At 41.1% G+C, this 27,454-nt stretch overlaps 1 protein-coding gene across 4 annotated transcripts in view; it reads left to right on the forward strand.

The window, feature by feature from the left end:
- dhx29 (DEAH (Asp-Glu-Ala-His) box polypeptide 29) overlaps window positions 1–27,454 on the forward strand; it is an 89,265-nt gene that overhangs the window by 27,596 nt on the left and 34,215 nt on the right. For all 4 annotated transcript variants that reach the window (XM_078219204.1, XM_078219190.1, XM_078219197.1 and 1 more), the window contains exons 10-15: window positions 11,244–11,367; window positions 18,347–18,931; window positions 20,395–20,538; window positions 20,950–21,126; window positions 22,934–23,074; window positions 26,418–26,562. In XM_078219204.1, the coding sequence (XP_078075330.1) occupies window positions 11,244–11,367; window positions 18,347–18,931; window positions 20,395–20,538; window positions 20,950–21,126; window positions 22,934–23,074; window positions 26,418–26,562 (1,316 nt within the window). The remainder of the gene's footprint in view (window positions 1–11,243; window positions 11,368–18,346; window positions 18,932–20,394; window positions 20,539–20,949; window positions 21,127–22,933; window positions 23,075–26,417; window positions 26,563–27,454) is intronic.

The raw sequence follows: 27,454 nt of genomic DNA on the forward strand, positions 1-27,454 counted from the left end.
TTAGACATGGTGGTGTGGTGCCCCTGGAGAATTGTAAATGTTGCATCCTGGTTCAAAAAAGGGTGCAGTGATCATGTAGGAAACTACAGTCAGTTTGACTTCAATGGTAGGTAAATTTGTGGAAAGTATAGTTCAGGACAAATCAACAATCACTTGGGTAAGTGTGGGATAATTGAGGAAAGCCAGTGTGGATTCATTAAGGGAAAATCATGTTTACCTAACTTGCTGGAGTTTTTTGAAGCAGCAGAGAAGATTGGTGAGGGCAATGTTGTTGATGATCTGTACATGGATTTCCGAAGGCATTTGGTGCCATACAACAGACTTGAACAAAATTCTAACTTGTGGAATAAAAGGAAAAGTAGACACATGGATAAGAAATTGGTTGACAGGAAACAGAGTAGTGATGGTTGTTCTTCAGATTAAAGGAACTTTTGTAATGGAGTTCCCCAAGAGTCACTGTTGGAACCCCTCTTCTTCCAGATTATGACCAAGACTGTGGTGTGCAGGACATGATCTTAAAACTTGTGGATCATACAAAGATTGGAAGTTTTGTCATCTGTGATGAGGATAGTCTTGGACTTCAAGGGAATAGAGACATATTGGTCAAAGGAAATGGCTTGTATCTAAGGTTGCTAGAAAAAAGTAGTAAACTGAAGGATTGGGAGTAGTCTATAATCAAGAAAGGAAAACCAAGAAACTGATAAAGAAAGGGAAAAGAGAATGCGAATGCAAGTTACCAAGTAACATTAAGACGGAATGTAAACCTTTAGGTATGTGAAAAGGAAAAGATTAGCCAGATCAAATGTGGGTTCAATGCAGGTAGAGATAGGAGGCTTTATAATGAAGAATAGGTAAAGGGTAGAGAAAATAAATTACTTTGTGCCTGAGTTCATGGAGGAAGATGCAGAAAATCTCAGAAATACTAGGGAACCAAGGAACGAGTGAAAATGAGGAACAGAAAGAAATTAAATGGGTAGCACTCGAAAAATTAATGGGATTGAAGGTTGATAAATTCCCTGGATCATATGAGCTATATCCCAAAGTATTGAAGGAGGAGGCTTTAGAGATAGGGGATGTATTGATTATCTTTCAAAACTTGGTGATTCTTCTAATTTTCCTGCAGAGTGGAAAGTAACGAGAAAAAGTAAATGGCAGACCTTTCGTTTGACATGGTGATATGGGTGGTACGGTGGTTCGCACTGCTGCCTCACAGCTTCAGGAATCTGGGTGACAGTCTATGGAGTTTGCATGTTCTCCTCTTGTCTGCATGGGTTTCTTCTGGGTGCTCCTGTTTCCTCTCAGTCTAAAGATGTGTAGGTTAAGTGGATTGGTCATGGTAAATGCATGGCTTTACAGACATGGAGGGGAGGGCCTAGGTGGGATGCTTTTTCTGAGTTGGTTCAGACTCGGGCCAAATGGCGCCTCTCTGCACTGTAGGACATTAGTAGTAGGAAAATGATACAATTTATTTGAAAAGAAAAAAAATGTGATTGGGCAGTCAACATGGATTGATGAATAGCGTTATGGACAGGAGAGAGGCATCAATTGCTTCCTCTCAAAGCCAAAGGTATTTTGAATTATTTTTAAAGCTTATGGTGGCTTAGTTTCCCAAACTTATGGTTTGTGTGATTCAATTTATGAATAGCCTGTTTAGTTTATTCATTAGTGTCGCAAGTCGGCTTGCATTAGCATTGCAATAAAGTTACTGTGAAAATCCTTTAGTCGCCACACTCCAGCGCCTTTTTGGGGTACGCTGAGGGAGAATTTAGCATGGCCAATGCATCTAACTAGCATGTCTTTTGGACTGTGGGAGGAAACTAGAGCACCCGGAGGAAACCCACGCGAACACTGGGAGAACGTGCAGACTCCGCACAGACAGTGACCCAAGCCAGGATTCGAACCCATGTCCCTGACACTGTGAGGCAGCAGTGCTAACCACTGTGCCATCGTGCAACAAAATTGCATTATGGCTCATGAGAAGGTTAGTTTATTTCACATTGAAAACCCAAGGGATGACTGTTCGCAACTTCCTGTTCTACCACGCACACACGATAAAGAGTTTTATACAGCTATGGATAGGAGTAAAAAACTGATATCTATTTCTGTAGTTTGTGATTTCCAGAGTCCAGTGAGGAATTCTTTCTAACAGGAGCTAGAGTTCAGCTAGTTGAAGATAAGTTATACAGTTCACTTTACAATTGGTGCTGATGCTCCAAGTTAAGTAGAGAACCAAGGAGATCACATGTTTAGAGAAGCGGTAAAACTGAAGGTTAGGAGCATGCAGGTAGAGAGGGAATGGGTGACCGTCAGGCAGTCTGAAAACCAGGCAGGTAGCACAGAATGCCTTGAGTCTGTCTTGCTAATCAATTTCTTATTTTAGATACTGGTGAGGGCAGTGTTTCCTTGGGGGAGTGCAGCCAGAGCCAAGTCCATGGCACCAGGGGTGGCTAAGCCACTTCAGACAGGAGTCCCATAGTCTGAGATTTGGATAGGTACTTCTTCAGCAGCAAACCTGACTCCAGGGTGATGTCACAGAGTGGCTACAGGATATTTTTCTGGGAGAGGGTGAGCAGCCAGAGGTCATGGTCCACATTGGTACCAATGACTTGGGTAAAAAGATAGATGAGGTCCTGAAAGAAGATTTTAGGGAGTTAGTCAGGAAATTAAAAAGCAGGACCTCGAGCAGTAATCTCAGGATTACTCCCAAGTGTCGCGTGCAAGGAAAACTGATCAATTAAATACCTGGCTAGAAAATTGCTTTCGGAAGAAAGGCATGTGATTTCTGGGGCGGGGGACCTACACAAGCTGGACAGGTTGCACTTTAAAATGAAGGCACTAACTTTATTGCAGGGAGATTTGCTCGTCCTGTTGGGTACGTACTTGTCTGCAGGGTGGGAACCATGAGGGGTAGCTCAGATTGGAAGGAACTTGAGTTGGGAATGGGAAGTAGAAAAGTGGCATGTGAAATTAGAAGACTGGTGAAATGAAGGCAAGAATCAACTCAACTTTGAATGTGGAATAATGTCAAAAAGGCAAGTTAAGGACACAGCGTTTGCAACAGGTTGGATGATTTCAAGGCATAGATAGAGGCAAATGGGTATGATTTCATTGCTATAACAGAAGCATGGCTGCAGGGTGACCAAAACTGGGAAAAAATATTCGAGGATATTCTATGACGATCCTGTGTCTTTTTTTTAAAAAAAAATGTTTTTATATCTTTATATCACCTCGATCTCTCGATTGAAGTTGGGACCTGCTAGAAAATTGGTACCTCTCTTCAGAGGTATTCTGGAGGTTTGAGGAATAGCAGTGTTGTAGGGAAAAATCCCTTGTACCAGTGCATTCAAGAGGTCGAGTCTCAAGGCAAGGTTCAAAGTGTTTTTCTTTATTGTACAATTACTGGGATCCCAGGGAGACCCGTGTAGCCAGCTCAGAAACAGTGGCTTGGCCACGATCTCAACAGTTACACATTCGCTCTGGATATTTATAGGAATCCAAACTCGAGCGGGAACATTTGCTCATCCATTTTTACAATACCTAAAAAGTGGCGGGATTCTTTAATTGGTGCCCTGAAGATTTGGCGGGCAGTTTCGATTCGAACAGATTAACACTAAGAATATGTATCCTATCCGGTCAGGAAGTTCCCTGGTAGACTTTGTCAATTTGCATCTGTATGGTGTGTCCGTGTTAATGGGACTGCCTGTTCTTGCCCCGGTGTTTTAATGTGTTTCCCATTATCCTCTCGATGTGTCCCCTTATCTAAATCGACCTCCGATGTTTGTGTCTGTATTCTATGCTTGCGAGATTAGATGTTAATGTCATTTTGTCCTGCTGTGTGTAGGGGGATTTAATCTAATCTTTTATTCTTTTTATCCTGGTTTATTAAGTTTCTTTGCCTGCCTTGGCCATTTTATTCCCATAATATTTTATTTACAGTACAGTTGTGCCATATATCCCACTGCCAGGTCTTGACTCGCAGATATCCCGATCTTCTGGCCAAGGGCTGTTTTAAAATGCAGCTTCGTGCTGTTGCTGGGCAGAATAAGGATCTTCTGTCAAATTTGAATTAAAGGTCTCTCAGCTGTGCAGAGGGGGCTTTAAACGAATGTCCATTCGGATGTTCCCCTCTGCAGTGTGGGCACGTTATGAATGGTGCCAATCAGTCCAATGAATGAATATGTTTAATGAGGTGAATATTGATGAGATAATAAAAATATGGCTTTGGAAAATGGCCGCCTTCAGCAGCCAGTGTACCAACACAGAGGCCTGTTTTTGCTAACTAATTTTGAAGAGGAGTTTATGTCTATGAAGACCATTGCATGAATTGGAACTAATAGAGATAAGCTAGTAGTTAAGAATTATATCTTAGCATGTTTGAGTAATTCAATTGGTAAAAGTTACTCCAATTGTTTTTGGTACTGTTAGCATAGAAACATAGAAGATGGGAACATGAGAAGCCATTCAGCCCTTCGTGCCTGCTCTGCCATTCATCACGAACATGGCTGATCGTCCAACTCAATAACCTAATCCTGCTTTCTCCCCATAACCTTTGATCCCATTCACCCCAAGTGCTATATCGAGCCGCCTCTTGAATACATTCAATGTTTTGGCATCAATTACTTCCTATGATAATGAATTCCATCGGCTCACCACTTTTGGGTGAAGAAATGTCTCCACATCTCCGTCCTAAATGGTCTACCCTGTATCCTCAGACTGTGACCCCTGGTCTGGATACACCCACCATCGGGAACATCTTGCATCTACCCTGTCTAGTCCTGTTAGAATTTTATAAGTCTCTGAGAATCTCCCCCCACCCCCCCCCTTTATTTGTCTGAACTCCCAGTGAAAACAATCCTAGCCTAGTCAATCTCTCTTCCTACATCAGTCCCGCCATCCCCGGAATCAGCCTAGTAAACCTTTGCTGCGCTTCCTTGACAGCAAGAACATCCTTCCTCCGAAAAGGAGACCAAAACTGCACACAATACTCTAGGTGTGGCCTCACCAAGCCCCGTATAATTGCACCAATACATCCCTGCTCCTGTACTCAACCTCTCACAATGAAAGTCAACATACCATTTTCTGCCTTCACCGCCTGCTGCACCTGCATGCTTACCTTCAGTGACTGGTGCACAAGGACACCCAAGTACCTCTGCACGCTCCCCTCTCCCAGTTTACAGCCATTCAGGTAGTAATCTGCCGCCTTGATTTTGCTTCCAAAGTGAATAACCTCACATTTATCCAAATTATACTGCATCTGCCATTGATTTGCCCACTCACCCAACCTGTCCATTTCACGCTGAAGGATCTCTGCATCCTCGTCACAGTTCACCCTCCCACCCAGCTTGGTATCATCCGCAAACTTTGAGCTGTTACATTTTGTTCCCTCTTCCAAATCATTATATATCTTGTGAATAGCTGGGGTTCCAGCACCGATCCCTGTGGTACCCCACTAGTTACTGTCTGCCAATTTAAAAGGATCCATTAACTCCTACTCTGTTTCCTGTCTGCCAACCAGTTTTCTATCCATCTCGACACACTTCCCCCAATCCCATGCGCTTTAATCTTGCACGATAATCTTTTGTGCAGGACTTTGTCAAACGCTTTCTGAAAGTCCAAATATATCACATTGACTGGCTCCCCCTTGTCGACCCTACGAGTTACATCTTCAAAGAATTCCAACAGATTTGTCAAGCACGATTTCCCCTTCATAAATTCATGCTGACTGTGTCTGATCCTGCCACTGCTTTCTAAATGCTCTGCGAAAAGGTCCTTGATAATGGATTTGAGAATTTTCTCCACTACCAATGTTAGGCATCCCACCTAGAATGTTTTGATAAAAGTTTCCTAGTGAATCAATGGAATCACACCTGGAGTGAAACGTCTTGTGCTCACTGCCAAAATCAGAAATAGCTGGAGCTTAAGCGAACTCATAATAATAGCCGTGGGAGTTTCTGAACTGATCCTTAACAATTTGACATTTTGGAAGAACAGGCAAAAAGGGAAAGGAGGTGGCATTGGCTGGTAGGTGCAAAACATAAACTAAATCTTCTCCACAGACCTTTTATTTATGTGGCATAAGACTAAAGTTCTGGGTTTCTTGCTCTGCCATTCAGACCCAAACAAAATCATGCATGTTAGAACAAAGAACAGTACAACACAGGAACAGGCCCTGTGTCCATCAAGCCTGCGTCGACACATGACGCCTTTCTGAACTAATTACCTTTTGCCTCTACACGGTCCGTATCCCTTTATTCCCTGCCTATTCATGTATCTGACAAGTTGCCTCTTAAACATTGCGATTCTATCTGCTTCTACCACCTCCTCTGGATTCCAGGCACTTGCCACCCTCTGTTTCAAAAAGAAACTTGCACCTCACATCTGCTTTAAACTTCCCCCTTTTACCTTAAAACCTATTTCCACTGGTAATTGACATTTCTACCCTCGGGAAAAGAGTCTAACTATCCATTCTATCCAAGCCTCTCATAATTTTGTCAACTAATATCAGGTTGCCCCCATAGCTTCCGACATTCAAATGAAAACAAACCAGGTTTGTCCAATCTCTCCTCATAGCTAACACCAGGCCACATACTGGTAAATCTTTTCTGTACTTTCTCCAAAGCCTGCACATCCTTCTGGTTGTGTGGCAACCAGAACTGTACATAATATTCCAAATGTGGTCTAACTAAAATTCTATGCAACTGCAACCTGACTTGCCAATTTTTATACTCTTATGTCCTGACCGATGAAGGCAAGAATGCTATACGCCGCCTTGACCATCTTATCCACTTGTGTTGCCACTTTCAGGGAACTGTAGACCTGTATGCCTAGATCCCTCTGTTTGCTAATGCTTCTAATTGTTCTGCCATTTACTGTATACTTCCCTCCTGCATTAGACCTTCCAAAATTTCATCTCCCATTTCTCTGCCTAAGTCTCCAGCCTATCTGCATCACGCAGTGTCCTCTGGCAATCTTCCTCATTATCCGCAGCTCCCCCAATCTTTGTATCATCCACAAACTTACTTACCAGACCATCCACATTCTCCTCCAAATCGGGGTCCCAGCACTGATCCCTGCAGAACACTACTGGTGTAAACTGGTGTTTACCCCAGTCCAACGCCGGCATCTCCACATCAAAACTACTGGTCACAGATCTCCAGCCAGAAAAACTCTTCCACTGCTACTCTGTCTTCTATGACCAAACTAGTTCTGTATCCAGCTCACCGTGGATCCCTAGTGATGAGCCTGTTGGAGTTTTTAGAGGATGTAAGTCACATAATTGATAATAAATTGGTAGACATAGTGCACTTGGATTTTTGAAGGCATTTGATAAAGTCAGGAGGTGCGTTAGCAAAATTGAAGCTCATGGGTTAGGGGGTAATATACTGACATGGATTAAGGATTGGTTAACAGGCAGAAAACAGTAGCAATAAATGCATCATTCTCAGGATGGCAGGCTGTAACTTGTGGGGTAGTGAAAGGATCAAGGTTGGACCACAGCTGTTCACAATCTACATAAACAATTTGGATATGAGGACCCAAATGTAATATTTCCAAATCTGCTCAGAATTAGGTGGGAATGTAAATTGTAAGGATACAAGGGAGCTTCAAGAGGATTTGGACAGGCGAAGTGAGTGGCCAAGACTAGGGGATTTTCACAGTAACTTCATTACTATGTGAATGTAAGCCTACTTGTAACTAATAAATAAACTTGAACTTTTAACTTTAGCATGGCAGATGGTATAGAATGTGAACAATGTGAAATTATTCGCTTTGGTAGAAAAAACAGAAATATTTCTTATCACAGGTTGGGAGGTGTTGATGTCCAAAGAGATCTGCATGTCCAAGTTCATGAGTTGCTAAAAGCTAGCACGCAGGTTTAATAAGCAATTGGGGAGGCAAATGCTATGTTGCCCTTTATCACAAGGGGATTTGAGTACAGGAATATCTTGTTGCAATTGCACAAGAGCATTTTTGAGACCCCATCTGGAGTATTGAATGCAGGAATGATGTGCTTGGCCATAGAGGGAGAGCAGCAGAGATTCCTGGGAGGTGTGGTTGTCGTTGAGAGATTGGGGAAACTGGGTCTGTATTCTCAAGAGTTTCAAAGAATAAGAGATGATCACATTGAAACTTGTGACATTCTTAAAGGAACTGTGTAGATATGGAAAGGATTTTTTCCCCCTGGCTGGTGACTCCAGAACCAAGGGGACAGTGTCTCAAAATAAAGTGCAGGCCATTTAAGACTGAGGGGAGGAGAAATTTCTTCACCGAGGGTGGTGAATCTGTGAAATTCTCTGCCCTAGCAAGATGGGGGAAACTCAATTGCTGAGCATATTCTAGAAAGCATTGATAGATTTCTGGATACTAATGACATCAGTGGCTGTGGGAATATTGGGGAAAACTTGGCAGATGCAATATAATGTGGAAAAGTTTGAGATTATTCACTTTAGTAGAGGGAACAAATGTTTAGAGTATTCCTCAAATGTTAAGAGATAAAGTTTAGATTTACAAAGAAACCTTGGTGTCCTCATGATAAGACAAGCCTCCAACCCAGGAATTAGTCTGGGAAAGAAATAAAAGATTGGATATGAGGAGATGCAAATATTAGTCATAACAACTCCTGTCTGAAAAATGGAAGCAGTTGTAATAATTTGAAATGCTAACTCCTGCCAATGCAAGATGGTGACTGAGCTTCTGTGCATGTGCACTTGTCAGCACATGCACAGAATGCAATGACATAAATTGCAGAAGGCAATCGCTGTAGTTTTTTCAGCAATCTTCAAACTTTATGACTATTAATTATTTCATTGCCCATATATCCCAAAATGATTTATACTGAAAAAGAAGGATTTGTACCATTTAAAAATAAATGCATTCAGCTGGACCATCCTTCTTAACTAATTAAATAGATTGTTAGTTCAAATAATTCCACCCTTCCTCAACCCACAATATGGTGGGCACTCTGGGTGTGGTCATTTCCCTGTCTCTCTTGCTTTCTCTCTCTTCTCCTCCTCCTCCCCAGCCATTTTAAAAAATATTTCACCTTTTAATAAATTTCTAAAGAGAACGTGATGTGCCATTTTAATTGCATTAGGGGTGTGGATTTGGCAGACGGAGAGCGTCCCATTTGCCACTTGTTTTGTTCAGCCCTGTCTCAGGAGGTTGGGTGAGCTATGAATGGAGGAAATGGTTAAAAGTGTGAACTTGCTGGTGCTGAATTATTTCCAATTCTAGGGCCAGTGAAGACCACACGTGCCTGCTCTGCTGCTCATTGTCCCCTATAAAGGCAGCGGCCCTGCTATGGCTGCGCATATGCAGCATTGGCAGCAGTCAATTTGAAATTTTTGAACTCCTTGTCAAGTCTGGAAGGCTGTAAAGAAGTTGAACTGAGATTGGGACAGAAATAAGATGACAGGTGACCAGAACCTGGTAGTCACGCTTGCAGACTGAACAGCGATGTTCTGCAGACTGAACAGCGATGTTCTGCATCTGATCTCCCTCATTTGAGGTGATCATGCTGGGCACCAAACACCACATACTTTTTTTATTTCATGGGATTTGAGCATTGCTAGCAAAGCCAATGTTGCCCATCACTAATTGTCTTTGAAGATGATTGTAAACCACTGAAGTCCATCCAGTGAAAATAAACTCAGTCATTTTATCATTTACTTTCTCCTGCCTTCCACACCATCGCGGACCTTCCCTGTTGTTTTTTTTCCTCGCCTCCCCCATGCTTGCCTCTGCTTTTACTTGTTCTTTGAGATATGGGCAACCCTGGCAAGGCTCGCATTGGTTGCTCATGCCTAATTGCTATTGAAGTGATGGTGAGCCGCTGTCTTGAACGGCTAGCTCCATCTTGTACTTCCACAGTGCCATTAAATAGAATCATAGAATCCCTGCAGTGCTGAATGAGGCCATTTGGCCCTTCAAGCCTGCACCGACAACAATCCCACCCAGACCCTATCCCCATAACCCCATGTATTTATCCTGCTAATCCCCTGACACTAAGGGGCAATTTAACATGGCCAATCAATGTAACCCACACATCTTTGGACTGTGGGAGGAAAGCAGAGCACCCAGAGGAAACTGACATAGACCTGGGGAGAATGTCTGTGTGGAGTTTACATAGTCACCTGAGGCAGGAATTGAACCTGGGTCCCTGGCATTGTGAGGCAGCAGTGCCAGGGACCCGCTATGCTGCCAGAGAGTTCCAGGAATTTGGATCTGTGACAGTGAAGGAATAGTGATGCAATCCAAATTCAGGATGGTGAGTTACTTGGTGTGGAACTTATGGTGACGTAGTTTGAATGTACTGTAGCCATTTTTAAAGATGATAGAGGTTGTGGGTTTGGAAACTGCCTTGGTAAGTTGAACAGAGCATCCTTCATGCGATACAGATTAGGTGTAATAGTTATATCTGACTCTTGGCTCCTTCACGCTTTTTTCTCCCTTCTCAGGCATTCAGGGCGGCACGGTAGCACAGTGGTTAGCACTGCTGCTTCACAGCTCCAGGGTCCTGGGTTCGATTCCTGGCTTGGGTCACTGTCTGTGTGGAGTTTGCACATTCTCCTCGTGTCTGCGTGGGTTTTCTCCGGGTGCTCCGGTTTCCTCCCACAGTCCAAAGATGTGCGGGTTAGGTTGATTGGCCATGCTAAAATTGCCCCTTAGTGTCCGGAGATGCGTAGGTTAGAGGGATTAGCGGGTAATATGTGTAGGGATATGGGAGTAGGGCCTGGGTGGGATTGTGGTCGGTGCAGACTTGATGGGCCGAATGGCCTGTTTCTGCACTGTAGGGTTTCTATGATTTCTATGATTTCCTCTTGATATCATTCAGTATGGTATCTAAAGCAGGATGACAATCCAAAATATTGAGCTTTTTTGTTATCAGATGTTATGTTTTATGCTTTTTAATTTCATTGTTTTGATTATTGCACAAACAGTTACAGTTAACTGCAATGGGGAAAGCTGTAATATTTCCTAACAGAATTTCCTTGGCTTTATGTATGGTATCTTAGCATTATTTAATTAATAATGTTTATGTGGGGAGCAATAGACTGCATTTAGAATTTTTTAAAAATGGAGATAGGTATGTCTGTTAGCTAAGTTACGTGATGCCCTTTCCCAAAAATGGGAAGGAATTTCAAATTGGTTTCAGTGCTGAGCTAATTGCAAAAATGCAGGTATTCCCCATCAGTATGCATTGGCATAAACCTGCCACTAAATATTGGCTTGCTTCTATTCAGTGTAAGAATAAACAGGCAAAAGGATGGAATACTGGAAGTTTGTCCCACAATTCTCACAGAAGATTCCATGCAAGCTCAACACCTCGCATCTACATTGGCCCTGTGGCGTTTAGTACAAGGACAGGTAAGATGAAACATTGAACTTCTATTCATTATGCATTTGCCAGTTAACACATTCAGAAGTCTGCATAGTTTTTTTTCAATGCCTGGAGGAATCTGTATGATTTCATGGATGCTGGAAATCTTCAGTACTTCAACTTGTGCCCACTCACTTAGATTTCCACAGGGGGCATTGATAGTTTGAGCACCTTTGAGCAAGGGAGTAGCAGAAAAATAACCAGAGACAGGATTCCCCCTCCTGATGGCTATGCGGTGATGAATTAAAAAACGTTCTTTTATGTATGGATGTTAAGCAAAGTTAGAACCTGACTCATCTGCAGTGTCCACTGTCAACGCTAAATGATTAAGTAGCCTAACGAGACTTATCCTGTGAAACCAAACATCAGTAGATAATATTTTGAGGAGAAAGGGGAAGAAGGTGATAAATTGTAATTTGAAAATACAGTTGAGTACCTAAATCATGAATGTACTTCAAAATTGTTTTCTGTGAATGTGTTTCTTTGAAAAGATGGTTCTTCTCTTACTGCTTAGTTTCCTTATAATTTTCTTCCGAGGAAAAATAATTGAAATTGTGTTGCCTCTTGTTTCCTCATTAATGTTTGTTCACATCAGTCGTGACAGCATTGAACTGACTTTGGGATGCTTTGCAAACTTTTTGGTTTGACCATGTTTTTATGCTTCCAAATGGTGATCATGAATGTTAGAAAAATCAGTTGAAATTGTAAAGGTCCATTTGATTTTTTTGAGACAGATAGTTTCAGCTTGCTGGCCTTGTTTCAAATGTTTGAGAGGAAACAAAGAATGTAATCCTGTTAAATAATGGCAATTAAAATTGTCGCCCTGCCTCCTCCTCCGAAACTATTTTACTGCAGTACTGTGTAATGACATGAAAATTGCAGTGAATCCCTGGAAGGGCATTGAGAGACCTTCTTGAAGGAGATCACCTTGCATTGCCTGGATTTGAGAATGCATGCAGACCAATGTTCAGATAGTTTACAAATTTCTCAAGGGGTCATTTGGAGCCCATATACTCTTGACTTAAGATATCCTGCATCTGTCAGGAAACTCTCCCTATATTCTCGATATATTTGAAACTTAGTGGCAGGGCAAAGCTTTGTCTTGTATATAAAATCACAGCCGGGCAGTAGAAGCAAGTATTGTTAGTGAATAGCTGCTGGATAGTATGTTTATACTTGTACCCTTGGGTTCCCCTTCCCTCCCCATTCCTTTTTGCTCTTCTCAAGACGTATGCATGGAGGTATGATGTTGCTCTTAATTGTATCACTCATGATGCAATAATTACACACATTTGGGGTATTACCCTTTCGGGCAATGAGCTCCAGATTCCCACCACCCTCTGGGTGGAAGAAGCTATTCCTCAATCCACTCTAAATCTGCTGTGAAGCCCACTGAAAATATATGTCTTAAGATCGCCTCTCATTCTTCTAAATTCAATGAGTACATGCCCGACTTCGTTAACCTCTCCTCATTTAAAAAAAAACCCTCCATACTTGGGATCAACCTCATGAACCTTTTTTGATTGCCTCCAATGCCTGTATATCTTTCCTTCGATAAGGGGACCAGGCTTTGTCTAACTGGTGTCTTATATAGTTTTAGTAAGACTTCAAATTCTCCTGCATTATATTCCATGTGCCAAGTTTTTGCCCTCTCCCTTAATCTATGTCAGTCTGTAGACTCTTCATCACTTGCTTTCCCACCTTTATTTTGTCATGAGCAATCTTTTCATACATTCACTACATATTCATATAGTACATTCATTATATGTTGTAAATAATTGTGGCCCCAGCACTGATCCCTATGGCACTCCACTAGTTACGGGTTGCATTCTGCAAATGCTCCCTCTTATCCCAACTCTATCTTCCATCAGCTAGCCAATCCTCCAGCCGTGCTAATATACTACCCTCAAAACCATGGGCTCTTCCTTTATTAAAAGCTGCCTTTTGTGCGTACCTTTTATTGAGCGCTTTTTGGAAATCCAAGTATATTACATCTAATGGTTTCTCTTTATCTTTCCTGCTCATTACCACCTCAAAGAATTGCAATAAATTTGTCAGGCATGATTTCCCCTTTCAAGTCGTGCTGACTTTGCTTATTATGTTATGTATTTCTAAATGCTCTGCTATTACATCCTTTATAATGGACTCTATAACATTTTCCCCAAGGCCAGATGAGAATATAAGAACTAGGAGCAGGGGTAGGCAATTCAGCCCCTTGAACCTGCTCTGTTATTCAATACAATCATGGCTGATTTCATCTCCACCTTCCTGCCCCACTCCGCAATAATCCTTCATCCCACTACTAATTGAAAACTTATTAAAAACCTATCTCCTCAAATTTTAGTGTTCTGCTGTCCACAGTAATCTGGGGGTAGAGAATTTGACAGATTCACGACCCTTTGAGTGAAGTAATTACTCCTCATTTCCCTTTTAAATGTACCACCTCTTCGCCTGAAACTATGGCCTCTTGTTTTAGAATGTCCAACAAGGGATAACTCTACATCTACTTTGCCAGTCCTCTTTAGCATTTTATATACTTGAATTAGATCTATTCTCATTCTTCTTAACTCCGAGCCTAGGCCTAAACTGCTCACTGCTCAGTCTCTCTTCATCAGATAAGTCCCTCATCCCGAGAATCAATCTAGTGAACCTTCTCTGAACCGCCTTTGATGTATTTGCATCCTTCCTCAAGGGGATGAAAACTGTGCACAGTACTTCAGGTGCTTAAGGACAGGGAGGATAGTCTCACCAATGTCCTATACAGTTGCAACAGCACTTCCCTACTTTTATACTTTATTCCATTCGCAATGCGTGCCAAAATTCCATTTGTTTTCCTTATTCCCTGCTGCATGTGCATGCTAACTTTGTGATTCATGCATGAGAGCACCCAGACCCCTCTGTGCTGAAGCATTTTGAAGTTTCTCTCCATTTAGACACTGTTGCCTTTTTAATCCTTCAACCAAAATGGATGACCTCACACTTCTCCATTTCAAATTCCACCTGCCAAACTTTGGCCCATTCATCTAACCTATCCATATCCATTTGTGAATTTATTTCCTCATTGCAGCTTGCTTTCCACTTATTTCAGTGTCATCTGCAAATTTAGCTTATAGTTACTTGTTTTTTTTTGTCTAAGGATGTTACGTTGGCAGTTTTCCAATCCTCTGGGACTTTTCCCAAATTTAAGGATTCTTGGAAGATTACCGCTCGTACCCCAGTGCGCTTACTATCTCTGTAACTACTTCCTTTAATATCCTCAGTTGCAACCCATCACAACCAAGGGACTGATTGGCCTTTAGCCCCAATATTTTCCTTGTTACTTTTTCTCTCGTGATATTTATTTCCTCCTCTCTCTCTCTCTCTCTACACACACGCCCACCATCTTTTGCCCCTTGATTATTTAGTATTTCTGGATTGCTGTTAATGTCTTCTACCATGAAAACTGATGCAAAGTATTTATTTCATTCTGCTGCCAATTCCTGATTCCCCATAATTATTTCCCCGGTCTCATTCTCTAAGGGGCCCATGGCCCATGTTCACTTTAGGCTCTTTCTTTTTATGTATTCAAAGAAACTTTTGCTGTTTGTTTTTATATTACTTGTCAATTTACCCTCATAATTACCCTTAAGTTTAGCACACTTGTTTCTGATCCAAGGAACTCAATTTCAAACTAAATGCTAAATTCTACTATACTATGGTCACTGTTTCCTCGGGGAGCTTTTATTTTGAGGTTGTTTATTAAACCTGCCTTTATTAACCCCCCCCCCCCCCCAGAATGGGACTTCGGAATGTTAACTCTTTCTCTCTCCACAGAAGCCACTGTGTATTTTCAGCGCTTTTTGTTTTTATTCCCGATCTCCAGAATCCACAGCATTTTGCTTTTTATTCCATTTTTTAGACAGTTTGAGATGACTGATGAGTCCAATGTGCAAAATGCAGAATCTGCCACCAATGGGGCAGGTGGTGCCTGAAGGATTGGGCATATGAGAGTTTTAGAGATTTGGCTTCTCTCCACGCCTCAAGTTCACTTCTTTGTGCTGCAGATGAAGTCACCTGTGTTTGATTTCTTCCTGAATGCAGCTTTTCCATTTTGGTTGGTCACAATCCAGGGAATCTTGTGAGTTGGCAGGAATGTTTGAGGATATCCCTAAAGGTTTCTACTGTCATCATGGGGGTCTCTTGCCACCACCATTTTCTGAGTAGAAAAATTACTTTGGGATTCTGGTGTCTGGCATGTCCCTCCTCGCAGAGTTAGTTTTGAGTGATTAGCGCCTTAATACTGGACATGTTGGCTTTAGAATAGATGCTGCTTTTGGACTGCGTTGCCACCAGTTTGGAAGATATCGCTGGTGGCACTAGTTGACTGCTTTGAGGTGCCTTCTGTAGGGTGTCTACATCTCCAAAGCATATAGGAGAGTGAGAATCATTGCTGCTCAGTAAGCTATCATCTTCTCTGGTTTAAGGTCCAGGTTCTCAAATACTCTTCTTCTTCAGTTGGCCAAAGGTTGATCTGGCTGTTGTAGATGTCCATCTTCATCGAGAGCAGGCTCCCAAGATATGGAAAATGACCCACATTTTCCAGGATCTTGGTGACAAGATGATTCTTGAACAGTTTCCCGTCGATTCAGTAACTTATTCTTTTATGGGGTGTGTGTGTTGCTGGCTGTGTCAGCATTTGTTGCCCATTTCTGATTGCTCTTGCAATGTTAGCATTCATGTTGAGAGAGCTAGAATACAATAGCAGGGACGTACTTCTGAGGCTGTATAAGGTTCTGGTCGGACCCATTTGGAGTATTGTGAGCAGTTTTGGGCCCCATATCTAAGGAAGGATTTGCTGGCTTTGGAAAGGGTCCAGAGGAGGTTCACAAGAATGATCCCTGGAATGAAGAGCTTGTCCTATGAGGAACAGTTGAGAACTCTTGGTCTGTACTCGTTGGAGTTTAGAAGGATGGGGGGGGATCTTATTGAAACTTGCAGGATACTGTGAGGCCTGGATAGATTGGATGTGGAGAGAATGTTTCCACTAGTAAGAAAAACTAGAACCAGAGGACACAACCTCAGGGTAAAGGGACAATCCTTTAAAACAGATGAGGAGGAATTTCTTCAGCCAGAGTGTGGTGAATGTGTGGAACTCTTTGCCGCAGAAGGCTGTGGAGGCCAGGTCATTGAGTCTCTTTAAGACAGAGGTTCTTGATTAATAAGGGGATCAGGGGTTATGGGGAAAAGGCAGGAGAATGGGGATGAGAAAAATATCAGCTATGATTGAATGGCGGAGCAGACTCGATGGGCCAAGTGGCCTAATTCTGCTCTTGTGTCTTATGGTCATGAGGAGGTGCAACAGTTCAAGGTGAGCCACCTTGAACTGTTGCAGTGTGGACGTGTATTAAATCCGCTTCCACCATCCTCCTGATCATCTCAGTCATTGTGTAAATTAAAGACCCCTAATTTCTCCTTTGGTTGTTTTGCCAATTATCTTAAATCTATGTCCTGTTTACTGACCTCCTACCAGTAGATAAAATTTCTCCTCGTCTTATAAAACCCCTCATAATTTTGAATGTTTCCATCAATTTCTCCTTAACCTTTACAGTTCTGAAGAGAACAAACACAGCTTTGCGAGTCATAGAGGTTTACTGCGTGGAAACAGGCCCTTCGGCCCAACTTGTCCATGCCGCCCAGTTTTAACACTATGCTCACCCCAATTGCCTGCATTTGGCCCACATCCCTCTATACCCATCCTAACCATGTAACTGTCTAAATGCTTTTTAAAAGACAAAATTGTACCTGCCTCTTCTCCTTCCTCTGGCAGCTTGTTCCAGGCACTCACCACCCTCTGTTTGGGAAAAAATATTGACTATCTATCTTGTCTATGCCCCGCATTATTTTATAGACCTCTATTAAGATTGCCCTTAAGCCTCCTGTGGTCCAGGGAAAAAAGTCCCAGTCTATCCAGCCTCTCCTTATAACTCTAACTAGTCTTTTCACATATCTTCCAGGACAAAGCAGTGCAGATTTTCTTTTAGTATTATTGCCACTGCATTCAGCAAGGTGAATGGTGAGTACTTGTTCATACACCTGAAATGAATCTTGTATGTGTCTAAGAAGTATTGAAGGGCCAGAAAATGAGCCACATGACAAAATATCTAGCCTTGTATATGTCTTACAATGCTGATAAAGCTGGTCCAGTCAAGCTTCTGGTTAATGATGACTCCCTGAATGTTGATCATGGGGAGCTCATTGGTTGTGGTTCCTTTACAGGTTAGCAGGATGCATTTGGGCCTGTTGGGATGACCATTGCCAAGAATTACTTGTCCGTGTCATTCAACACACTGTTGTTCAGGTCCTTCTGTAGGCTGACATGAGTTACTTCAGCTTTAGAAGTGTAATAAATTGAGCACAGTAAAAATTATGTCTCCAAATTGCCACATGATCACTTAGTTATGCTCACTGAGCAGCTGCCAGGAGTAAGAACATTAGTTTATTTTTCTTCCTAGTTTGGGATTTTCAGGCCATTATTTTGTGAAGCATTCTCTTCCTTCCCTTTGCTGTAACTTTCCCACAACAGTGGTGTTCTGCCAGGGCAAAAAGGTAATTTTCTGTCAGGTTACTGATGTTATCCTGAAGCTAGCCATAATGGAAAAGCACAAAACCAGTGCGGGGTTACTTTCCCTTCGATTTTGTGGAAATATCTGTCCTCTTTTACAGGATGTTCAAATATTTTTGTCAACTTTTTCCCCAGTATTAACCCAGTGGCCAGTTGTTATCCCAAAACAAATGCAAAAATAGGTATGACTGTTTTCTATTGTATCATATTGTGAAATGATGGAAATAAAATACAAACCTGTTTAGAAGCTATCAATTGTTAAGTTTTAAAAATAGCTCTTCAGAGTTTGAATGTGATTACTATGTTCTTAACTATGCAAAATTCTATACATGAGATTTTAGCCCTTTTTTTCCCAAACATTTCAGGCAGTACATCAGTTGCTCCCACCTACATATAGGCAAGTATGGATTGAATGGAGTGAAGCTGAAAAGGAGAAAAAGGATAAAAGGCAGATGGAAAGGAATAAACCACGTGAACAATTCATTACTAGGCTGTTAAACGCATTAAAACAGAAACCATCCACTTATATTTCACCAACAGCCGAAGATCCAGAAGACTCCTGGGAGAATTTGATAACTGACGATGAATTTAAAGGCCTATCAATTGATAAAGAGAAGACTGATAATTTGGACTCAGCAAAGGTTATTTTAAAAAACTTGCAGAGTTCCAACAAATTTCAGAAACTTTTAAAAGATAGGCAACTGTTACCTGTCTTTCAACATAGAATGCAAATACTTGAAACTCTGAGAAGGCATCGAGTTGTGGTTGTTGCAGGTGAAACGGGCAGTGGGAAGAGCACTCAAATACCCCAATTCCTTTTGGAAGATTTACTATCGAGTGAGACTACAAAATGCAATATTATTTGTACCCAACCTCGAAGGATTTCAGCAGTGAGTCTGGCAACAAGAGTTTGTGAGGAACTTGGTTGTGAAGAAGGTCCTGGAGGAAAAGTAAGCTATAACATAATTATGAGGTGAATTGGGTCATTTGGAAGAAAGAAAAATCCTCATCCCTATTTTTGGGAGTCCTGTATTTTTTTCCTCATTTTAATTGAGGAACCAAAATGAAGGTCCATCATGCCTGCAGAGGTCATGAGCCAAATTCAAGTTGTGATAAGTGCTGATATGTTGGGGCTCAAAATGATAGGAGGAATTGAAGGCTAAAGTATGTTAGGAGTTGCACATGTAAGTTAGTACTTGCATTGAAACTGCCGTGGTTTTGATTTCAATGTCGCAATGTGTCACGGAGTGTATTTGGAGTTCAGAAGGAACAAGAGGGAAAGTTCAAAGCAGTACAATAACCTTTGGATGGGTGCCCATTTGGGATCAACCCAATTCACCAGTCATTAAGGTTTGAATGAGACTTAAACCCAAGGGCAAGACTAGATGTTTCAGATAGCAAACTCAAAAGAAATTTATTCAAAGAGAAATATAAATTGATTAGAGGGTTATAATATAGAATTGGTCATGTTTGAACATATTAAAAATCATACATCCATGTAAGTAAATCCTCAGTTTTATTACACAAAATATGTGCCAGTAATTCAAATCCTCCACTTTCTACATGAGACTAATCTCGAAGTATGGGCCTCTGAACAAAATAGAAGAGGCAAGGTTTTCATATTGTCCTTGGAGGAAAGTGTTGGGGACTTGGCTTTCGAATCTTCTTGACTTTTACATTCATAGATGACAGAGTTAGGTATTGTAGTTCCAAAGAATAGGGTTGAAGTATTAAAGCTAGCTCATACCAATTAAATAAGAAATTTCAACCTATTAAATCTCCCATGTCATTGTTGGAACTTTTGCGATGATTTCATTCTTGTGTTGTGTTGCCATTCTAATCCTGTTGAGTTTTTTAAATCCTTCCTGCCACTTGTTGGTGTAAAGACAGAAAATAATCTGGTTCTCTCCTTTAGTAGTTTTTATTTTCAGACTTCCCTTGCTTGACAAAGGCACAAAATCTGCTTTTCAAGAAGATCACTGTGCTTGTGTAGAAATCCTTTAAATACATGCCTGTACACTCTAAAAGAAAGTTGTCATTTGGGGCTCTCTCCAAGTAAAAAGTACAGCCTGGCTGACCAAAATGTTGTGTTTTAGAATGCTGATGCATTTAAGTAATATCCTTTGCTTTTTACTCCTCTGTTTTTCAAAGCCCGGACAGGGTGACACATTTCAGAATTTTGTCCTGGAAATTTTTAGCCAGGTTGGTTGGTTCCCATAGAGCAATATTAGTTGAGGAGAATCAATGATCGGCAAATTGTTGATGTCTTGAGAGGAGCCAAACTTGGTATTAGCTTCCACAACGTTTTTTAATTTTTAGGCTAGATTTGTGCTATGAGTTACTCGTATCTGGAACATCGTTTTCTTACTAAGAAGCATGCTTCTGTAATTTGGGTGAATGTCTCCATTTGCAGAACTCTCTTTGTGGTTATCAAATCAGACTGGAAACAAGAGTTGGAGAAACGTCCAGGCTTTTATATTGTACTACTGGTGTTCTTCTCCGGAAACTGCAGCAAGATGCGCTTCTTACCAGTGTGTCTCATGTCATTGTGGATGAGGTAAGTAGACTTGGCTGTACTTGGTCCTGAGTAATAAAATGCACAATGCTATGATGATTGGAGCAGTTTGTGTGGGTTAGGTGCAAATTTTGAATTCCAAAATTTACAACTAAGTGATAGAACTTGGTACAGTCCTATACCACATGTTGCTGTCATTCACTTGATACGCTGACAATGTGCACTTGCAACATGCCCAATTAGCTAACTTTTCAAAACCGGTTGCAGCTTTGATTTCTTAGCTGGAGGAGATTAATTAACAATTTAGAAGAATTCTCTGTTCACCTGTTAATTTTTGGTTTTCCACTGTTGCATAGCATTGTCATGTATGCTTTAACTATAAGTCTTAGATCAAAATTAATTGGTTCAACCTGTTTTTGAAGCACATTTCCTGATTGTCCCTTTATGTTGCAGGTTCACGAGAGAAGTGTGCAGTCAGATTTTCTGCTAGTCATCTTAAAGGAGTTGATGCAAAAGCGTTCCAATCTAAACCTAATTTTGATGAGTGCAACTGTGGACAGTGATAAGTTTGCTAAGTACTTTGGACATTGTCCCGTTATCAATATCCCTGGAAGAATTTACTCAGTAGAGGTGAGGATGAAGAATGAAAACATAAGGTTTCACTTTTATGAATGTTGACACAAAACTGGGAAACAGTATTGTGTTAAAGATGATCCAAGTTCAAATTCATTAAAGCCAATCCGCAAGAGTTTTAAAAAATTCTTCTTCAACTCAATAATAGGAAACAGCAAAAAGATATTTATTCATGATTAACGCAACTTGTGTTATATAACATTCATTACTTGGTGTCTGTGAGTGACATACAATAATAATTTCTTCCAAAAACACTCAATGCTGATAGAATGCCTTATGGAACTGTGACATGAATTGTTAAGATCAAGCTTTCCTCTGTAGAATCGCACATCAAATAAATATCTAACCAAAGGACACCATGGCATGTGTTCCTCCAGTGATGGTGATTTCAAGTACCTATCTCATCTGAGATCATTAGCTGAGAATCATTGATTCATCTCTCAAGCAACTTCCTTTATCTTGTACTTTATAAACATCCACGTCACCATCTCTTAAATACCCGCAAATTCAAGCATCAGATTGTACATTCAATATTAATCTCATAAATGCTAAAAGTTTATGAACTTGTACAATTCTCTGAAGATACAGAGCTATTCATTTTGAATGAAAACAACTTTGCCATATTTTTGATCAGTCCAAAGATGTGCAGGTTAGGTGGGATGGCTATGCTAAATTGCCCCTTAATGTCCCAAGATGTATAGACTAGAAGGGAAACTGCGGTGTTATGGGGATAGGGCCTGGGTGGGATGCTCTTTCGGAGAATTGGTGCAGACTTGATGGACCGAATGGCCTCCTTTTGCACTGTAGGGATTCTGTGTCGGATGTATGCACAAAGTAGATGCCACGTAACATTTGTGATGCTGGGTAAAATAGTGGACAACTAAACCTTACTGCACATGCAAAGTTTGTGCTAACTTTCTCAGGAGCATATGCATTACCAGTTTAATGCTTGCACAGATGTAAAAAATGATTCCTATAAATTTACCTCAGTTTGCAATTAAAATGTGTGTAAGGGACATAAATCTTTCAGGACACGATGCAAAAAATATGAAATGAACTGAACTTTAATCAACACCATTGTAATCATCTGCATGGAAATGCGATCAAAAGCCTGACCAGACACAAGGGAAATAAACTGCAATAGTCAGCAAATCACATCCATTTCGAGCTGATCCTGGTAACAGCCATTTGGTTCTAGGAACTAGCTGCAATAACTGTTACCACGGTTTTGCTAGCCTTTTACCTTGCTAGTCCTTGCATAACTTTTGGTCAATGGCTATTCTTAAATCAAATTGTTTGTTTCAACTGCTTTCTAATTGATGATTTTAATTGTATCAAAGTTCATTTTTAAAGTGTCATGTTGGTGTGAAAATTTGACAACTCGTGTGCACTTGAATCATCACAAAGAGAATATTGCTTCAGTGTGCACAATGTTACCTCTGTTTTATCTATCATTTATATTCTTTTAATGTAACAAGTCTAATGTCTCTTACTCCAACATTCATGTCAGGTCAAATTTCAATTTGACCACTAGAATCTTTCCAGTATTTAAAAAAAAACCTCCTATATCCTATTTTATACTTTTTGTATTTAAGGATTTGCTTTTATGCAAATTTGTGTCATGCACTTGTGTAATCTGACAAACCTATTATTCCATATTTTTAGGGATGGGATGTTTTTGCTATTAATTATTTTGTGGACTTATTGATATTTTCTGAACTATTGTAGATACCAGTTAAATTTAGTTTCATGATGTAGAGCAACTGTCTGTCTTTTAAATTTCCACCTCCAATTTTATGTACAGGTTTTCCATATGGAAGATGTGGTAGAAGCGACAGGCTACATTTTGGAAAAAGATTCTGAATATTGCCAACAGTATTTGGAAGAGGAAGAAGAAATCAATCTGACTGTCACTGGCAAAGGAGGAAGAACCTTTCAGCATCAGGTTGTTCAGAACACTATTAACTGTTAGTTGAAGCAGTATTCTATATCATGTATTCAAAGATGTTGCAGAACAAAAGATCATTTAGTTTTCGACTGTTTCAAACTAGTGACGTGACCATTGGTGAAATTAAGTCATGCAGCCGGATAGTTTAAATAAGAGTTCAACTGTATTTCTACCAGTTGTTAGAATTGGCTGTTTCAGTTCAACCAGGCAAGCTCCTTCACATTATTGCAATCAGAAGGTTTTCTCCGTTTCCTTCGTCTTGTTGGCTGTCACTGTTCAGACACTTCCATAGAGGTACACAGTGCACTAAAAGGCCCTTTAGCTCATCACGTCTGCGCCAGTCCAAGACAAAGCATCCTTAAACCCATTCTCCAGCACTTGGCTCATAACCTTGTAAGTCTTCGCTTCACAAGTGCACCTCTAAATACTTAAATGTTATGAGCTTGTCCACCTCCACCACTCTTTGAGGCAGAGATTTCCAGATTCTCACCACCCTTTTGGTGGAAAAGTTTTCTTCACTTCTGCCCCTCTTAAATCTATGCATCCTAGTCATTGATCCCTCCACCAAGGGAACGGTTTCTTCCTACTCTATCTATGTCCCGTATAATTTTATACATCTCAATCATATTTCCACCCCCCCCTCCCCCTAGTCTCCTCTGCTTCAAGAAAAGCAACCCCAGTCTACCCATTCTCTCTTCATAACTAAAACCCTTCAAATTTGAAACTTTTCAGCCCAGACAACATCTAAGTTAACATGGATTTGTCTTTAGGATGAATGAGGTGAAAAAGATTGAAGACAAGTGTAGGTCACTTACAGTCAGAAACTGGGGAATTTATAATAGGGAACAAAGAAATGGCTGACCAACGGAATGCATACTACGGTTCTGTCTGCACAAAGGAGGACAGAAATAAGATACTAGAAATGTTGGGGAAGACGTGATTTAGTGAGGGAGGAACAGAAAAAGATCAGTATTAGTCAAGAAATGGTGTTGGGGAAATGATGGGATTGAATGCCGACAAAATCCCCAGGGCCTGATGATCTACATCCTAAGGTACTTAAGGAAGTGGTCCGAGAAATAGTAGATGCATTGGTGGTCATCTTCCAAGATTCTATAGACTCTGGAAGAGATTAGAGGGTAGCTAATGTAACCCCATTATTTAAAAGAGAGGTAGAGAGAAAACAGGGAATTGTGGACCAATCGACCTGATGTCAGTAGTGGGGAAAATTCTAGAATCCATTATCCGAGATTTTCTAGCAAAACACTTGGAAAACAGTGGCAGGATTGAACAGAGTCAGCATGGACTTATGAAAGGGAAATCATACTTCTCTGATCTACCGGACTTCTTCAAGGATGTAACTAATAGAGTTGATGAGGGGCAGCAAGTGCTTATTTGGACTTTCAAAAACCTTTCAATTAAGTCCCAAATAAGAGATTAGCAAGTAAAATTAAAGCACATGGAATTGGGGATAGTGTATTGAGACTGATAGACACTGGTTGGCAGACAGGAAAGAGGAGGAATAGATGGGTCTTTTTCAAAATGGTAGGCAGTGACTCGTGACCTAATGATTTAGATGAGGTCATTAAATGTAATATCTCTAAATTTGCAGAGGGCACAAAAGTTGGGTGGGAGGGTTTGCTGTGAGGAGAATGCAGAAATCCTTCAGTTTGATTTGGAAAAATTGACTGGGCGAATGAATGGCAGATGCAGTATAATTTGGATAAATGAGAGGTTCTCCACTTTGGCAGCAAAAACGGGAAGGCCAATTACTATTTGAATTGCCATAAATTAGGAGAGGGGGAATGTGCAATGGAACATTGGGGTATATGAGTGAAAGATGGGGCACATGGGTGAAGGATGAGGTATATGGGTGAAGATTGGGTGGCACAGTGGTTAGCATTGCTGCCTCACAGCGCCAGGGACCCGGGTTCAATTCTGGCCTCGAGTCACTGTCTGTGTGGCGTTTCCACGATCTCCCCGTGTCTGCGTTGCTTTCCTCTGAATGCTCCAATTTCCTCCCACTAGTCCAAAAGTATGCAGGTTAGGTCGAATGGCCATATAAAATTAGCCCTTTCCTGTCGGGGACTAGCATGTTAAATACATGGAGTTACGGGGATAGGGTCTGGGTGGGATTGTTGGTTCAGGCTCGATGGGCCGAATGGCCTACTTCTACACTGTAGGGATTCTGTAATTCTATGACTGGAACCTTAGTGTCCTATTACACCAGCCAAAGAAGGTAAGCATGCAGGTGCACAGGCAGTTTTTAAAAAAAGGGCAAATGCGATGTTGGCTTTCATAGCGAGAGGATTTGACTACAGGAGCAGGGACGGCTTGATTATACAGAGCCATGGTGAGGCCACACCTGGAATGTTGTGTGCAATTTTGGTCTCCTTATCTGAGGAAGGGTGTTCTTGCTCGAGACAGAATGCAGAGGTTTACCAGACTGATTCCTGGGATGGCAGGACTGATGTATGAGGTGAGATTGAGTTGGTTAGGGTTGTATTCACTGAAGTTCAGAAGAATGAGAAGGGGTGGAATCTCATAGAAAGCTATAAAATTCATACAGAACTAGAGGATGTTCCTGATGGTGGTGGTGTCCAGAACCAGGGGTCACAGTCTGAGGATACAGGGTAGACCATTCATGGCAGAGATGAGGAGGAAGTTCCTCACCAGAGTGTGGTCAGCCTGTGGAATTCACTACCACAAAATAGTCAAGGCCAAAACATTGTATGTTTTCAAGAAGCAATTAGATATAACACTTGGGGCAAAGGGATCAAAGTTTATGGGGCGAAGGTGGGATCAGCCATGATAATGAATGGCAAAGCAGGCTCAAAGGACCAAATGGCCACCACCTGCTCCTATACTCTATGTTTCTATGATATTTGTACTAACTTATGAATGGGGCTATACCTCTGGGCACAGAAAGCGATCCCTTTGACTGTCCCTTGTTTGGCCAAACCTGTTGTGAACCTCGTTGCATCGGCGAGCTATTAATATTTAGTGAGAGAGAATCGTGACGGGACATTGACATCTATGCAAATGAGGTTCCCGCCTTTTGGGCTTGAACCTCGAGGTCACCAGCAAGGGGCAGGAAAAATCGAGAAAAGCAATTTCTTCAGCGAGAATCTCGATTCTCTTCAAATGTTGTGTCCGTATCGCTGATCCTGCACACGGAGAGTGCGGTCTCAAATTCCCCCCATTGTGTGGACACTAGTGGTGGTTTTAAACAATTGTAAAACTTCAATTTTGAATGTTTTTTTTCTATTGAAATCTCTTATTTGCTCTCCTTCTCAAACACCATATCTGCTCTCTAACTGGTCACTGTTCGTATCTATTTCAGGATTATTTGGTGAAAGGAACAAAACCTGTGCATAATTTGGTACTTGACTCTGATAAATACAGTAGTCGTACTTGTCATGCTGTTCAGTACATGCATCCAACTAAAATAAATGTGGACCTCATCTTGGAGCTCATTAACTTCTTGGGTAGGTGAAAAAGAAAATTCTTGTCTGATCCAATAAGGTTGCATCTGTGCAATGAACCTGTTTCTCTTTACAGACACTTATGAATGAAGTGTGTATTTTTATTTGGTTTCCAAGAGTCTAAAAAAATCTCTGAACATTTTGGCTTACTTAGTGAAAATTAAGCAGTTTTGGTTTTTCAAAAAAAGGTACAAATTAAATGAAACATAGTAACTTCTGAAGTGACATAATAGTAACAAGTTAAATAATTCCTAGAATCATAGTATGGTTACGGCAGAGAAAGAGGTCATTCTGCCCATGTTCTGAGATGGCACTCTGAAGGAGCATTCAGCTTGTACCATTCGCCTGCCTTTTCCCCCTCGCCTTTCACACTCGAACACATGAAGTAGAAGCAGGAGAAGGCCACTAGGCCCTTCAATCCTGCCCCACCATTCAATATGATCATGGCTGATCTATACCGGCCTCAACTCCTTTTCTGTGCCATTTCCCCATAGCCCTCTATTCCTTAATCTATCAAATATTTAACCACCTCTGCTTAAATATTTCTAATAATCCTTTGGGGCAGATTTGTCCTCACATTCTTCGTCTTTGTGATGATCCAATTCCCTGTTGAATGCCTCGATTGAACCTGCCTGCACTACATTCTAAGCAAGTGCATTCCAGATCCTAACCACTCACTGCATGGAAATGGTTTTCCTCATGGAGCCATTGCTTCATTTGCCGATTACCATTAGTCTTGTTCTCGATCCTTCCACTGATGGGGAGTTTCTCCTTATCTACTCTGTCCAGATCCCTCACGATTTTATATATGTCTATCAAATCTTTTCTCTCTCTCTCTTCAAAGAAAGCATTCCCTTCCCAATCCCTCCAATCTATCTAGTAACTGAAGTTGCTT

The sequence above is a fragment of the Mustelus asterias genome, chromosome 1, assembly GCF_964213995.1.
Source record: "Mustelus asterias chromosome 1, sMusAst1.hap1.1, whole genome shotgun sequence".
Lineage (NCBI taxonomy): Eukaryota > Metazoa > Chordata > Chondrichthyes > Carcharhiniformes > Triakidae > Mustelus > Mustelus asterias.